General features: G+C 33.2%; 2 protein-coding genes and 1 long non-coding RNA gene across 3 annotated transcripts; 1 reads left to right on the forward strand and 2 right to left on the reverse strand.

The window, feature by feature from the left end:
- Positions 1 to 334: 334 nt before the first annotated feature.
- LOC127698692 (LAMP family protein lmp-1-like) lies at positions 335 to 6,872 on the reverse strand. Its single transcript, XM_052202318.1, has 5 exons — positions 6,689 to 6,872; positions 4,404 to 4,705; positions 3,398 to 3,620; positions 2,152 to 2,328; positions 335 to 757 (listed from the first exon to the last, which is right to left on the reverse strand). Exons 1-5 carry the CDS (start codon positions 6,768 to 6,770, stop codon positions 609 to 611), a joined length of 933 nt encoding a protein of 310 aa, XP_052058278.1. The 5' UTR covers positions 6,771 to 6,872; the 3' UTR covers positions 335 to 608.
- A 1,157-nt stretch (positions 6,873 to 8,029) lies between these two features.
- LOC127698717 (uncharacterized) lies at positions 8,030 to 12,700 on the reverse strand. Its single transcript, XR_007980945.1, has 4 exons — positions 12,448 to 12,700; positions 9,688 to 9,758; positions 9,041 to 9,132; positions 8,030 to 8,234 (listed from the first exon to the last, which is right to left on the reverse strand). It is a non-coding gene; the product is annotated as an uncharacterized LOC127698717 (long non-coding RNA).
- A 66-nt stretch (positions 12,701 to 12,766) lies between these two features.
- LOC127698679 (uncharacterized) lies at positions 12,767 to 17,256 on the forward strand. Its single transcript, XM_052202283.1, has 2 exons — positions 12,767 to 15,855; positions 16,296 to 17,256. The coding sequence occupies exons 1-2, from the start codon at positions 15,513 to 15,515 to the stop codon at positions 17,099 to 17,101; spliced, it is 1,149 nt and encodes a 382-aa protein (XP_052058243.1). The 5' UTR covers positions 12,767 to 15,512; the 3' UTR covers positions 17,102 to 17,256.
- The last annotated feature ends 326 nt before the right edge of the window (positions 17,257 to 17,582 follow it).

Here is a 17,582-nt window from a genome sequence, read left to right on the forward strand (position 1 = left end):
CAGCTTACAACCTAATGGTTGTCGTTAGTTTCTCTCTGTCACATCTGATTTTTGTTTATTGTTTTGAAAGTAAGGCCGTTGGATTTTTCTGTTTGAGAGTTTCACATTTTGTAATGTCAAGGCCTTTTATAGCTGACTATACGGTATGGCTTTGCTCATTGTTGAAGGCCGTATGGTGACCTTTATTCCTTGTCCTTTGATTATTAGTGGATAGTACTGTTGTCTCAATGGCAATCATGCCACCACTCCTTAAGTTATTTTAATATAAATATTTAATCTTTATGTATTTTACATTTTTGAAGTAACAGATGGAATCCATAACTATAATTACACGTAAAATTTAATTTTAATGCTATCAGTTGTCTGCAAAAAATAATATAGATCAATATTTATGTATTACACTATATGTTTCATCGATGTTCTTCGTTTACCATTGTTTATGCGTTTGAATATCGCTTACACAACATTTTACTATCAAGATTTACATTCATATGTTAGTGTCTTTTTTGTACATGAATTTCTGCTAACATTCGTTATATTGTCAATGTATTAAAGTAAAATTACATCAATGCATGAGAACTATCTGATATTTTTATTATGTCAGCTTCTTATATTGTGTCGTAATCTCCTTTTTCTTTGCATCTCCTGCCAATAGCATAAGCTACCAGAACGATGACTATCAGTCCACCAAGTGCAGAACCAACTGCAATAGGAATAACGGAACTTGTTTCAACATCTGACGAACATTCCGATATCCCTATAATCAAAAATTAGATTAAAATGATTATGTACAACTCTATGTATATTTTTAATTATTTGGAATGATTGATTAATTGATTGTTGGGTTTTTACGCCCAAGAAGCGCAAAAAGTTTGTCTGGGACGATGCACATGTAGTAGATGATTCAAACAGTCTGTCTGGGACGATGAACATGTAGTAGATGATTCAAACAGTCTGTCTGGGACGATGAACATGTAGTAAATGATACAAAAGGTCTGTCTGGGACGATGACCATGTAGTAGATGATTCAAAAAGTCTGTCTGGGACGATGAACATGTAGTAGATGATACAAAATGTATGTCTGGGACGATGAACATGTAGTAGATGATACAAAAAGTTTGTCTGGAGAGATGAACATGTAGTAGATGATACAAAAAGTTTGTTTGGGACGATGAACATGTAGAAGATGATACAAAAAAATTGTCTGGGACGATGAACATGTAGTAGATGATACAAAACGTTTGTCTGGGACGATGACCATGTAGTAGATGATATATAAAATTTGCCTGGGACGATGAACATGTAGTAGATGATACAAAAAGGATATGAACGGGATGGATGAGGCACAAAAGGGGAACGAGTTTTCACTAATACATGAAACAAATGCAAAGTTGGGTTTTAATTGGTCGGAAATTCGTACCTCGGCACCTAACCCCAAGGAGTCTACTTTTAATTATTGGTGCTGAATGGGCCTTTTTGTGCTAGTGTTTGACAATCTCGCAACACATGTTGTTTTTTTTAATAGAAAGCGTAAGCGCGTTCGCCCATTAAATCCCCAAGAGTCATGGGACTTGGACAGTTTCATGATCATTGGGATTGCTTACATTCTTGTTTATCGAGATATTAAGTTTAATTTTTAGTATTTAGTATAAGTATCAATTTCCAAGAGAAATTCAGAACATGAAGCAAATATAAATTCTAATGTCTGTGATTTTAAATAAAGTTTACTGGAATATTAGTCGAATTTCAGTGAAACGAATTTACATAATAGCGCTAATGGGCGGAAGGGGCACAAGAGAAAGCATTTTATGGTTTGGTTTTTGAGTTGTATTGTTGTATTATGTAGCTCTTTGTCCATCGGTATTCAATACGTCGACTTATAATCGTTTTATAAGGTTTTGTTTGGAAACTTGCTGCTAAAACGTATACTAACACCTTAAAAAAATGCCATGTCCATCATGATGTTAATCTTAGATTGCACTGGTGAATACTTGTGTGGAAAATGTTAATAAAACAATAAGCAAAACAAAAAAATTATTCGGAAAAAATAAACGTCTAGGAGAACACAACCGATAACAATTGGTTTTCAATTGACGAACTGTGATATGACAAATGTTACTTAATATATAAACCCATTGAACATGTTCGAACCTGAGTCTGAGAAAACGGTTATATTCTTCTGGAAGGCTGCATACTGCAAGTTAAATGTACTCATAACAGTTCCATCCTTTAATAGAAATGCTGCTTCTTTTGTACATCTGTAACTGCCTTCTGTCGAAGCTGTTATTGTATCTTTTGCAAAATTTGTTTTTATGTTTTTTCTGAAAACTAAAGCAAAATGCAAAATTTGTATTGTTGTAATTGTTGGGTATATTGTTTATTTCAACGATTCAGTAATAACGTGAGTACACTAAAAGATTGAGACATTGTTACAAAGGGGTAGGTAGTTAAGGCCCTTATTTCCAGCTAAAATTTCAAAAAAGATGTATTTACCATTATCATAATGAATCATAGCAAAACAATGACTAGATAGGAAATAGGTTTCTTTGTTGAAAATTTACGAAATCAATCATCGTTCTTTTCGTGACCTCACAAATAGCACAAATTTTGATTTTCCTCGAAATTCGATGAAAATTTAACAGGTCAATTTCCATTGGTTTTTAGAACCTAAAACATACAGCGCTTACGTCGTGAAAAACAGATCTTTTGACATTATTTTTGATAAAACATTATAGAGCACAAATTTCGACAAACTAAAAATTCAAGTCAAATATTGTGATTTGAATATTTAGTTTGTCGAGATCTGTGCTCTATAATTTAGTGTATATGTTTAAAAATATTTAAAGTGATACAGTTAAGATTGACATCTTGTGATGATCATTAAAAAATATGTACAAAGATGGAGTTTTATTTCGAAACTCCTCCTCCTTTTTGACAGAACGATCAAAGTTTTGATTACCCAATAGCAATATCCATTTCGTTATTTTCTTCTATTTGAAAAAAATATAAATTTTAAACATAAAAATCGTGAATTTGATATGATTAAAATATCAAATGACTGAGTTTAAAAGAAATTGTGCAAGAGTGACCTAATGACATTGAAATACATTAAGCTTATTTTATCTATCGAAAGGCTGCTTATCTTTCTCAAGAATGGAAGAAATGCAACTATATGCAAAAGTGCTAAAACATGACAGTTTTTTTCACCACCATACCTCAATTCAAGACTAAGATATGATTTGAAATAATCCACACAACTCTTCAAATCTTTCCAACAGTGATTTTGAATCTTTGAGTTATATTTTTTAATTTATTTTCTTGGGGGGGGGGGGGGGGGGGGGGGGGGGGTATTCGTATTTTTTACTTACTAGTCTTTTTAATGTATTATAACACTTACTTGGATTATCGATATCGGGGAAAAGTTCTTTGCTCAAATTGGCCGTTAAATCTATATCAGACAAATAGAATTTTATTCTTCCTCTGTCATCAAATTGAGAAAATGTAAGTAGGAGATCCCAGTTATCATAGAACTGTATTTGAAGACTTTGTGTATTGTTTGGTTGATTGCAACCTCCATCAAATGTTACTCTCTCTGGAACTCCAATGACTTTTGATGATTGCTGAAACCAGAAAAGACAACATTCTTTGATATGAACAACTCCTGAAAACATTATGACAGAATTACACAAAATGTGCAAATTATACTCCAGCGCTAAGAGTTTTGCACATGCTATTTCATGTTTGATCTGAATGACTTTGGGGTTATCATAAACCAAAACATGGACACTTCTGCTTATATCAATCTGCAGCTCCTTGAAAACGGTTCTACTGAACTCCTCTATTTGCAGATTCTTCTACAAGGTATGATGTTGTGCACCTGCTGTTTTAACTTTTTTTATCTGAGTGATTGATTAAAACATGGACTTTGTCATTTCTGTATGAATAAAAGAATATATTTGGAGTTTGACAGGGATAAGACTTCAGGTATGGAGTTTGTTTTAGCACACACATTGTAAGCTATACATTGCTACCTTATCTTACAATACCCAGTATAATGAGATGGGGTATGATTGCCAATGAGACAACTATCCAACAGATTCGAAATGATGTGGATTTATTAAGCAACTCCTGGTTCCTGTACGATCTTCAACAATGAGCAAAACCCGTACCGTGTCAGTGTCAGCTATAAAAAGTTCCGTCTTGACTAAATGTGAAAAAATATTCAAACGAATAATCCATCGACCAGATTTATGACAAAACAATAACAGAACACAAATAGAAAGAAACAAAAGACAACCACTGAATTACAGGCTCCTGACTTGGGACAGGCACATATTATGAATATTCATGACAAGTCCAAGATAACTTTTCTTAATACTAAGTCTATATAATTTTTTATATACTTTTTGATTTGTTGTATTGTAATGAATTTCGAACTGAATTCCACATTGTATGAGTACACAAGTCCCGTTTTCTCCGTGTGCAGAGTAAGATTGTATAGGTGGATCATCAGGTCTTGGTGTGATAGGAGTGCTGCTTGTTCCTTCAGGGGTAGTTTCTGTTGGTGTTGAAATGAGATGTGTTGTTTCATCCGTTATAACCATCGTTGTACTACTTCCGGTATTGGTGACATCTGGTTCTGTCGTTTCAATTGTTTCAGTAGTTGTTGGTGCAACAGATGTTTCATCGACAGCACATTCTTCAGCTTGAATGAGGAAAATTTTCAATGATTAGCAATGTTTCTTAAAGTGATTCTAGATTTTGAATTTTTATATATTTGTCGGTACAGATTCGTGACTTCGTATTCTTCAACTTTTGTTCCCAACGTCAAATCGAAATTATATTACGAGGGGGGAAGTCCCTTTCTGTATCAGTAAATGAAATCTTTCAATTTGACAATATAAGATTTTCAAATAAAAAAGGGGTTAAAGTCTTGATGCAGAAAACTTTCCAAGGCTTTTGAAATTTGTAAACAGAATGTAAATTAAATTATACTAGTCTGATTCTTTCTGACACAAGAACAACGATTTCCCGGCTTATCCCCAATTAAGGTCTTCATGAAGTAATAATCAACCTAACCAAAAGAACCAGTTGAGCTATGATATTCATGTCACTTGTCGAAGTTGTCAACTAGCTGAAGCTGACTACAACATTCAGAAACCATTATGCCACTTTGAAAGAAAATTTATAAAAAAAACTAATATATATATAAAAGGAGATGTGCATGGTATGATTTTCAAAGAGACGTTTATCAGAATAAAAAGGATGTGAAAAATTACAGGTTACGGCTTTGAATAAAGAGCATGTTCCCTGTTGCAATTTTTTTGCAGAATAATAAGAAAATTTTGAAATTTAAAGCAACATATCATCAAACAAAATGGAATGCAGAAGGATCTTTATTAAGTTAGCCATGACATGTGATTCATAACAACACAGGAACAAATATGAAGCGCCTATAGTAATACCTACAACCATAGGAGAAAATAACAACCTTAAGGTCGATGGGGGTCTAAATTAAAATCGATAGAAAATTTTAATAACTTGCCAAAATGTAGTTTGTATCATGGCTTTCTCAAATCTATAATAAAAATTATAGGTCACAGGGCTTTTTTTTCAAGCTACTGGTTTTGCATGAATTATTCATGGAAAACACAATTTTATGTGATAGAAAGAAAACTAAACCATAGAATTTTAAGATTAAAACAGACAGCTCTTCTAATGGGCTTTCAGAAAATAAAAATAAAACTTAGGGTCATGGGACGCGTTTTCTTGCTATAAAACAAAATAATAACACACGCCAGTATAAAAGTAACATTAGTTATCTCCCTTTATATGGCAAAGTTAAAAAAAATTGAAAAAAAAAGATGAAAAAAAAAATCAAACTGTATTTGTAAAAAAACAGTCGCAAAAATATGATAAGCACACAATTTTCTTCATTCAGATGAAAAGTCTAACAAATGAATTTCATTCTTCTATGAAAAATTGCACATTTCATTAAAGATCTAGACGGATTGTTTTCTACTATTTTACAATTCAAGATGGCGGGTGTCACCCGCGATACCTTAATGGTTTCAATACATTTCCAGTAAGTATACATCAAGCATCTTTATCTTTTTAGATACAGAAGTAGGCTTCATATTGTTTGCAACATATATTTACAGTCAGATTTTTCGAAGAACCATATATACTGACAACATGACTCAAGAACCGAATCGAGTGTTTTTACGATGTTGTGTCAATATCGACAAACCGAAATTTACAGTTAAAAGTGAAGCTAAATTAAAATGAAACGGTCCTAATAAATGAAAATCTTTCTAGATTGCATCTGATTAACAAATGTACCTAGCAACCAGCAAAGACAGCCGTCTTTATTAGAAAATTCAATTGCAATCTCATTAAGATAAATGGGTGCTTTGATTATATATATTTTCCGGCTCAGTTTTTCAAGTTTTTGTCATCTTTTCAAACAGATTTTACAGATATTGTTACTTTGATGGTCGATATCTTAAATAATTTTCTTTACTTAATGATGATCAACTTAAACGTGAAGACTCTTGTTATTTCGAACAGAAAACACTATTTAAGAAATTTAAAAAAAAGAACCATCATGTTTTGTTTTTGTAGAATGTCCTTTGATTGCTACTATTTCTTAATACCGGTAATATCGTTAACCAAAACAATTATTTACCTTCTGATAGTGTACCATTAACTATGTTAAAAGCTTGAATAACAACATTTCTGACAGTCATCTTAAACTCGTACATGTACATTGATGAATTCCTTCCACTAAATGAAAGAGTTCGTTCATCTTCACATTTGTAAGAAGCTGTATCCTTTGAAAGACGCGTGTTTCCATCGTCTGTTGTTACTTGGTTACCTGAAATAAAACAAAACTTCAATAATGCACTTGAATAGAATGTTCAGAAATAAACTGCATCCAACCGGGGAATAGTTAGGTTGGTTCCATCCGAAAAATATTCAGTATGCCTTCGGAAGATACAAATATACAGATCTGTACTTTGTGTCTTTTGTGTTTTTGTTTCTGTCTGATTAGTATCGGGCTGATGAGTTAAGCCCCTTTTCAACTGATTTGTTTAGTTTGTTTTTATGTTGTACTGTTATACCACTGTTCCAGGTTAGGGGGAGGGTTTGGCTCTAGCAAACATGTTTAACCTCACCACATTCTGTATGTGCCTGTCTCAAGCCAGGAGCCTTTAAGTCAGTGGTTGTCGTTTGTTTATGTATATCTTATTTGTTTTTCGTTTATTGTTTTTACATAAATCAGGCCGTTAGTTTTCCCATTTTGAATTGTTTTACATTTGTCACTTCGGGATTTTTATAGATTACTATGCGGTATATATTTTTGCTGATTGTTCAAGGCCTTACGGTGACCTATAGATGCTAATTTCTACAGCATTTGGTATCTGGTGGGGAGTTGTCTCATAGGCAATCATACACATCTTCTTATTTTCGAACTTTATAAAAGTGTTGCTCAGCGTTGTGTTTTGTGGACTTGTTTGTCTTTTTGTTGTCTTTCGTTTTCAATAACGGAGTCAAAAAGCGAGACATTGCTATGTTGTTTCCGGCGGCAGCGGTGGTAGCGGCGGTGTCTTCAATGTATTAGTTTGTGATTAGGTCAGTTTTGTAGGGAACCACTAGTGGTAGATCAATGATATCTGGTATGCATATGTATTAGCATTGGCACATCTCATTTCCATGGAGATTGTTTGGTCTTGTACCTTGAATATTTTGAATAACTTGCATGTTAAAGTATTGCTATTTTGATTTTAACATTTGCATTTTACTATCAAAATAACAAAAAAACGATACATATCTCTGTGTTGACAGTTTATTTTCCCATGGCGTTGTCAGTTGTTTCATCGACATGTGAGTTTTGAATGTCCCCTTGATATCTTCAGCCTTTTTTTTGTTTTAACTTCATGGAATTATAAGCTTTACTCGTTTTGTCCGAATGTATTTTTTTCTACAAAAATCTTTCTCTAAACTTTTAAAAACCGTGTACCTTTATCTGTATTATTAAAAATAACATCTGGATCGAAAAGTGCTGAAATATCCATAAAGACAACAGATTGTCCGTCTTTGCTAAATAATAATGTAATCCTCGCTGGTAAAGGAGCTGTAGTTTGTAATATTAAATTGGCTGTAGAGCCGCTGGCACCTGCACAAAATCCTTTGTCTACTTTGGAGCTGTTCAAAGATGATTTTACTTCTACCTGTAGATTGTAAAATTAGTTATTAACTATATAAGTTATTGTACTGAACATTTGCAGTTATACATTATTTTTTTTTAATGAAATAGACTTGACTTTATTTGCCAAAGTCTTCTGTTAATCTTTTACGGTTATGCCAAAAAAAAAAACGAAAGAAGATTAGCAATGTGTTTGATTCACGTTATATATTTTGAAATGGTAGTTTATTTCATTTTATTGAGGACTTAATTACGATATTGTCATTAGTCCTGGTTGTCCAGATATTCCTGAAAGGTTTGGATTTTACTCATCCTCAGTGTCCAGAATAAAGCGGTTGTCGTTATAGTGGCTGTCGTTTTTTTCGTTTACTGTTTTGTGATGTCGAGTCATTTTAAAGCAGACTTTACGGTATATTTATGTGTTTTGCTCATTGTTGATGGCCGTAACGTTACCGGCTATATTTGCTTACGTCAACGTCATTTTGATTGTGGTACGTAGTTTTCTCATTGGCAAGCATTCCACATTGGCCTTTTTTTATATAAAGCACATATTTTCTAAGGTCTGATTTCGTGGTACGGATATATATTTTTTTGTCTTGATCTAAAATAAATACACTCTATTTAATGTGTTATACTTAAATACTAATAACTTTGATATCTTTATGCTTAACATATTTTATTTTCCGATAAAGTGTCACGGGATTGTGTAAGTTTTATGTAAGATCTTTGAAAAGATTCCTAAAAAACCGGAGTCGTCTGTTAGTAAATTCTATTGCAGTAGAATCGGGATATGCGTTTCCATATATATAGTTGAAATCAGGTTGTGTTTACCGGTTGAGTTCCAAGTTGAGTCAGTTGAATTGTGGCGTCCATATTTACTATAATGCATGGTTCTGACTCCGGGTACTGGAATCCTTTGCAACCTTGTAAATAATCAATAAACATTATTTTTGTGACAATTTTTATGTTAATACAAATGTCCTTAGTTTGAAGAGTACTTCTTAACCCAATATTATTTCTGTTATGTGCCTATTTAAAATACCACTATTCGCATTTCCAAAAGTGGATATTTTTTTTACATAAAAAGAAATTATATAGTGTAATGAATCATGACAAAAAATCACTACGCGTGTACGAAATCAGATGATGTAAGCATGTTTGAATAAGATTTTGAAAATAGACCACTTGCTATGTTTTTCCTCCTCTGTTATTGTCACTAACAATTAAGTAAGGGTTATTACTGCTCGACTATGCGTGCAGTCAGGCATACAGACATTGACTTAAAGGATAATTATATTGAAAAGTGACTGAAACTTGATTTCGGTTTTTACCATGAAAATTGCAATGAAGACATTTTTAATTTTGTCTGTCCTGTTGAAACAATATAAGTATCGAATTGGTCAATTTGACAATTAAAAGAGTCTCACATAGTTCAGATATATTTTCCATCATTTTTTCTAAACCCTGGTTCAACTTACCAGAAATAACAAAAAGTATTCCTGTTAGTAGATTTGATATCCAAAAGCCGTTCATTATACAGTCTGCAGCTCTGCCGGAATAAAAAATTGTTTTATTTTAGTGTATTTTATTTTCACTGGAAACGAAAGTATTTTAAACTGTGGTTGACAAACTGACACTTTATTAATGGAAAAACGAAAAAAGAACTTTTTTGTACACTCTATAGCATATTTCAATTTCAATCTCATTTTTAATCATGAAGTGAATTAACTGTTCTTCTTCTACTCCTTCATAGCACTGAAAAGACCTTGACCAAAATCTTTCTTCATCTGTAGTGTTTAAATTCATTGATTCGCCAAGTCATTAAACATTTCCAAACATATATTCCACTTTTGACCTACTTAATCAAGGTAAAAGACCAAGTCTTTTATTGTCTCGCCTGCAACGAAACAAGTGGAAGGCGAGACATATGTCGTGTTTTCTGCCATTTACGACGTCAGTCATTGTTAAATAAAAATGATTAGTCGAGGTTAATTTAAAAAAAGAATTCTTTATACTATAAGTCAATGATATTTTATTCAAATGTATTTTCTTTAGCTTGCCAATCCGATAAACCCTCAGATATCTTTTGTTTATATTTGTCATTGAGTTGCTGTTTCATTGACGCATACACCACATAATTTTCTCTATTTCATATGACCATGCATGGCATTTGCGATATATGGAATGTTAGACAAATCCCACATAACATGAGTAGTTGTATGATATACACTGCAGAGTATTTAGCCCCGTCTTCCCAATATCCATTGGCCTTGAAATATTTGCCGTTTTACAAGTAATGTTTCAATGTGTGATTATGACAGGAATAGAGGAAGAAACACTTATCAAGTATGCAGTTGCATTAGCATTTGTACATCTCATGTCTAAATTTTCCTGGTATATGATTCACTGTGCTTGAATATCTAAAGGGACGTTAAAATATTATATTTTTGTGTTTGAATGTTTAGATAGTTCAAACGTAAAGCTTTCTGGTAAGATGTATTACAATAGACCATTTATATCTAATTTAATGCTGACTTCGTATAAAAGTACGTTACAAGTAGGATACATGGCTCCACTCGTCTCTCATCCTCTTGTAATTTTAGGTTGATTCATAAAAGTCCCTTTACAATGAAATACTATATATAAAAAGCAATAATGTTGCATGAGCATTACTACATTTCATTTTCAAGCAAAGTTTACGATCCTGCCTTCTTTAGTAATATTTCTGTGACTTTCAAAGTTTTACATTGTTGTGAACTTTTTCCAAACAGTAGTGTTTATGAAGAAATACTAACATGTATGTACCAAACTTCATCTGGTTATGCCTTACCGTGTGACATGTTTCTAGTTCCTTCGATATGAGACAGACGAGCGAAAATATTTGAATTAATGCTAGTATGTAAACAGAAATCGGCAAAATGTTGATTTAATTTAGACCGCTGTAAAGTTAATTCCATCAAAATAATACATGACGGTTTTCTGGTGTATATTGTAGTCATCATTCAGTCCTCCTAATTTTGCTTATGACACCAACGAACGCGCACAAAGGGTGCCATTTGTGAAGAAGAAGCTATTTATTGTTTGCTTGTCTTTTTAAATGTTGGCAAGTCTTTATAAAGATAAGAAGATGTAGTATGATTGCAAATGAGACAACTCTCCACAAGAGACCGAATGACACAGAAATTAACAACTATAGGTCACCGTACGGCCTTCAACAATGAGCAAAGCCCACACCGCATAGTCAGCTATAAAAGGCCCCGAAATGACGAATGTAAAAAAATTCAAACGAGAAAACTAACGGCTTTAACTATTTTTGCTTTTCCTGTCTGCATTGTTTTTCAAATTTGTCTGAATTACAAAGTGCACAGCTGCCAATAATTTGCATTTATATTTAAAAGAAGGGATCAGCTTCATCTTAAACCATTGTTAATGTCGATTTTAATATGAGATCGTACAAATTAGTCAATCAAGATGGAACCATCATAAAATTATTTCACCAGCATGTAGTAAAAATAGAACCAACAAGATTGTTCCCACATATACCACGAAATATAACTAAATGAAAATTTAATATGTGTGCATGTCGAATTTAAAGATATCAGTTTTTGGCAAACAGGAAGTAGAATATCGAAGGAACCAGAAACATGTCACACGGTGAGGCATAACCAAATGAAGATTGGTAAATATATAAAGAAGCTTTGGCTTGTGGTTGCTGATTAAAAAAAATGCAATAGAATTGTGTTTCGTGCGGACAGATGTAAACCTGTATACTCCCTTCTTTATGGGAGAGTTATAATAATTGTCTTTTTCAACAGAAGTACAAGTGTTTTTTTTTTTCTACAGCTACCGCATATAGTAGCCCTTTAACTAATTGAAGATGTCTGAATATTCCACTATTCTAGTATTGTTTTGGAAATGGTGGCCTTATTACAAAGACGATGTCTTCTGGCGCTCCGATAAAAACTGCCTGTATCTTACTTCAATCACAATGGTTTTGGAAAAGGGTCCAAAAGTTTCATGGACGACGGACACCAAGTGATGACAATGGTTAGAAAAGCGAGAGGTTAACAGCTCATCTAGCTGAGGTAGGCTTTTTAGTAATATATACAATGTTGGCTGTAAATGCTTGACTTTAAATGTTTGGTATATTTTTTCTTTCTAACTTGTGTAGTTTCTTTTAGTCTGACTTGTGTAAAGAAGTTTCGTTTTAAATAATACTTAATATATGTATAATTTACCCTTTTAGGTGGTCTATCACATGTGTTTGTTTATTAGTAGTATTTCCGGTTGTCTCGACTTTGAACAACTGTAAAACTGATAAAATTTATATATCTTTAAAAATCGTATCGTTTGACTTTATTCAGTGTTGAAATTGATAGTACACGTAGTCGATTATGTGACAAGAACCTCATTTTCGCTAGCCAAGGGTTACGATCAGGCCTGCTCTTCATCTACCTCTGAATATTGCAAATTTATATTCTAGTATTATTACTAATAAAATTGAGAATGGAAATGGGGAATGTGTCAAAGAGACAACAACCCGACCATAGAACATTTGTTTAAAATCCTTCAACTGTGATGCTACCTCTGACATATCTTGACGAAAGAAGTCCGTATATTTTTAGAATCCTAATTCCTGGAACTGTTTTTGTCCGACTACCTTACATGCAACCAGGCTATATAGCCTTGAGCCGATGAACACATAACAAAAATATATCAAACGCAATTGGTACAAATAGGAATAAAGTATTGTCATTACTCGGCATCCTTTGTTTGTCTTCCAAAACATAGATTGGAACCCTCTGAAATTTTTGAGTTAATTTGAATCAATATTATCCTCAAGCGTGTCTGCTTGACAATCTAAAACCTCGGGGACGATCGTAATCGAAAGTATGATTTGCAGAAAACGCTTAAGTTGCTTAATTGTACACAGCTTAATTATATTCCATTTTTCTTTTTCTTCAACTGTTCCATGATCTATCCGTTTTTTTTTGTTTGTTGTTGTTTGGTGGTATTCATAAATACTAATTCCCAGTCTTAAAAAATGTATAGTTTACTGCATAGATAATGCATTATGCCAGCCGAAAGGAACTAAAACTGCAGGAAATTCCATTCACACCAATCGGTTTTTACTATAAATAGTGAACTGTACTTTAAAACTAGATATTTTATTAAATTTTAAATTTTGAAAACACCGACAATTAGACAAAAATCTCAGTAATCATTGAGAATTACCGTGTATCTTTGTATCAGTCTTTGGTGATTTCTGCAGTCGAGAAGACATTCATTAGTCCAAAACGAACAGCAGCCCGACCTATATAGAAATGACGGATATTTTTATTTGAATACTAGTAGTTGAATAGCGTCATAAAACTTTTGATTACGATTGTCGTTCTCAAGACTCAGAACTTAACCAATCAAAATACTTTATCATGTGTTTCGAGCACAAACTGTGTATTCCGGGTACTGAGTAAAGTTTAATGAGGTCGACATGCTTATGGAATCAACTGTATATTTGATTTCAATTAAGTTTTTTTTTCAAATCTTGTACATTAAATTCTTCAAACTACGTACATAAATTTTAATTGACATCTAAACCTAATTGATCAGCATTTCTGTGTGCATCTTGCCTTCTTGATTTCTGTAAGTGTGATACTTGGCAAGCTCAAATATTTTTCTACTTTTCTCTTTTTGCAAGTCTTTCAAATGAAGGTCAAATGAAGGTCAAATGATGCCAGTCATTATCGCAATCTGAATTATCAGTAGTATACTAAGTGTGTAAATTTTTGATGTTATAAATATATTTGTATAAGCATGCCCTCCGTGGATTTTTATTATATACTCGCTTCAAAGGAAGAGATATTTTGGTTTTCATCCGTGCGTCTGTAATATAAAGTAATGTCCCCCATGAACTATTGTCTGTTGGGCAAAATTTCATATAAAATATTGTCCGCGGACACTACTTCATATTGATTTACTGTCCAGGACAATATTTCAATATGAAATAGTGTCCTTGTCCATGAAATTTTGTCACCTACTTCTGAACAATATTTAACTATGGAATACTGTCTCTGATAACATTTCACTGTGAAATTCTGTACATGACAATATTTCAGTGTGAAATTATGTCCATGAAAATGTTTCTTCTATTAATGTCTTCCCTGAGAAATCCTCTGCCATGAAATTGTGAGCATCTAGTAATGTCTTCCTTGAGAAATCCTCTGCCATGAAATTGTGAGCATTTCTGAAATTTTTAAAAATATTTTTCATAAAACAGTATGTGTATATCCATAAATTGTGGAGATTTGTTTGTTATTATCAATCAATAGAACACTTTAATGATACCATTATCCAAAATATTAAATGTCTATAACCTCACTTTCATGAGACAAAATTGCATGGCAATCCATCTATGAAATATTGTCTCAATACACAATATATAACCTTGGATAACCTCCCTTTAACAAGAAAAAAATTCATACTATCCACCTATGAAACATTGTCTGTATATGGACTAAATTTCATATGGAAATTTGTCCTTTTCGGACATTATTTCATAGTTGGAGACAATATTTCTTAGGACAATATTTTGCTAAACACATGTACCTTTTGTGTTGAAATATACTATATTTCTATGCCCCCGCCGTAGGCGACGGGGGCATTAGGTGTTACCCTTCCGCCATCCCATTTTCGTTTTCGCACTCTAACTTTAGTTTGCCTCGTGTAAATTTTATGAAACTCATGCACAATGCTAAGAACCGAAAGTTGCATGCAGAGTTCGATTTTGGGCAGCGAGTCACTTACTGTTCTAGCGTTATGCCCCTTTATATAAACTTGGAAAATTGCAATTATTTTCGTTTCCACACTCTAACTTAAGTTTAACTCATCCAAATTTTATAAAACTCATACACAAGGCTAAGAACCATAACACGTAGACAGAGGTCGAATTTGGGTTGTAAGTCATTTACCGTTCTAGAGTTAGGCCCCCCTTTAACGTGGAAAATTGCAAAGCTTGAACGTAGGCATTTGTGTCCTCAGACAAATTATTCTTTTCATTTAATGTTATGTTTTCTTTGCTTTTCACAAATTTTCAACTAATTGTACATGATCATATTTGCATTCAAAAGAGAGAAAAAACGATCTCCAATTAGTTTATCTATTTTAAGAGTCACGATTCAATAAACCTTCAATGGTCTTTTAGCCGGATAAACTACCATTGACCCATAAAATGACATAACTGTAGTGATTTTAATAACTTTGTTTTTAAAAGTGGAGACACAAAAGTATTGTTCAGTTAGAAATCATGGGCTTATTGATATCATTTATAATACTCTTCTCTCTTGTTCTTTGGACTAACGCAGGTGGTGTTAAAAAGGTACTGGTGTTTGGTGGAAATGGTCTTATTGGTGCAGCCAGCGTAAATAAAATGCTAGAAAATGGACACGATTTGACTTTGGTTACCAGAGGAAACTGGTACTGGGACACTGACGATACTATCAAGCCACGGATAAAGCATTTGAAATGTGATCGAATGAAAAGTTTGATGGATTGCTGGAGTGCAGAACAGTATGATTTTTATGATGCAATTGTAGATTTCAGTGGTTTTGATCCGTATATGATCAAGGATACATTGAAACTTCTGCAAGGTAAGTCGACTTCATATTTTTACGGAGGTTCTGTTCGGATGAAAAGAACCTCAATACTATTTTCGATCATATTATAAACTAATGTATCATTTCACATGTGAAATTATCGGTTTTTATTTCACTGAGAAATCAGGCAAGGTAATTTATTGCAGCCAATGTAATAAATATATCCAGTGAATTTCAATAAATAAAAAAAAAATAATAAAAGGATGAGGTGCAACACTGACTCATTCCGCCGGTAACTTTCATCCAACCTTAAGTCCCCATACAAAAGCATTAGTTGTCAAACAAAAAGGAACCCCCCTTTTTATACATGAAAACCAACATGAAAAACAAATGTAAATGCAGAAAATGTTGCCATATGCAAAGCATTTGACAAGAAAAAAGCTATTAAATACGTGTCTTTGGCGTGCACAAATATGATTTTTTTTTAATTACAGGACGAGTAGGGCGTTATATCTACATCAGTTCTGACTCTGTATACGAGGTCTGCACGAAAAACCATACTCGGCCAACGATAGAGACCGATTCTGTACGACCGGGTCATATACCAGAGCAGGAGATTTTGAACAAGAAAGATGATTACGGACATCGGAAATTTTCAGGGGAAGAGGTTTTGGTAGAACAGAGAAAGCAAGGTGGGATGCCATACTTCTTCATCAGATTGCCGGATGTTATTGGATCACGTGATAACACGTACCGTTGGTGGATATACCAGGCTTGGTTGCGATTATCACCATACTTAGAAACAGAAATATCTATTCCGAAAAATCTTGTTAACTTTCCGATGAGCTTCGTTTATGTTGAAGACGTTGCAAAAATTGTATCACAAAGTTTGAATTATGACAAAGACCTTTTAGACGAAGCATACAACTTTGCTTTTGATGAGACGCCAACGCTGCCAGAAGTTCTTGAAATGATGAAAAAATATATGGAAAAGCAAGATATTGATATTCAAGTGTCTGACAATGAAGATGTTGTTCACTTATTTCCGTCCGTGACAAGAGGTCCAATATGCTGTGAAAAAGCAAAGCATAAACTTGGTTTTAAACCCACGTCTTTCGGACAGGCTGCAAAGGAAACGGTTGATTTTTATGAACAAGCAATGTTAAGTAACAAATTTGAAAGAGAACGGTTAAGTGTATTAACAACGTTGGAAACATTTTCACCTAATAATCCTAGAAACGTTTATATAGGACTCCGAAAAGAATATGGTTTAAATATAAAAAGTAGAGAAGAACTGTAGTATCGGATCCAGTTGATATCCTTGTTCATTCGAGCGTCACTGATGACTACTTTGCAAAAACGAAACACTCGTCTGGAGTACAAAATGTTACATTGAAAAAGGATTAAAGTCGAGAATGATGTAATATATCTTTTTTATAAAACATAACTACTTTATTTATTTCTAAAGAAAAATGAAAATGGTCATCGCTTAATGTTTTGACATGCATTAAATCTAAAATTGGGTTTACAGACATACGTGTACTTTAAAAGATAACATAAGAATCTTAAGAATATTTAAACAAAATTATCAAGGGGTCTATACTTTCAAATGTACGATTTAATTTCAATGTTATACATGTATACGTATAAAACAACTTCAGTCAAATCTAGAAAAAACGCTGGTCTGAACAGTGTTTCAAACTGGTCAGAGTTGTCTTTGAAAGTGGTCCGAGTTGTCTTAAAATTGTCCGAGATGTCTTGGTCCGATTTGTCTTTGGTCA

This window comes from Mytilus californianus, unplaced genomic scaffold (assembly GCF_021869535.1).
Source record: "Mytilus californianus isolate M0D057914Y unplaced genomic scaffold, xbMytCali1.0.p SCAF_4, whole genome shotgun sequence".
Classification (NCBI taxonomy): Eukaryota; Metazoa; Mollusca; class Bivalvia; order Mytilida; family Mytilidae; genus Mytilus; species Mytilus californianus.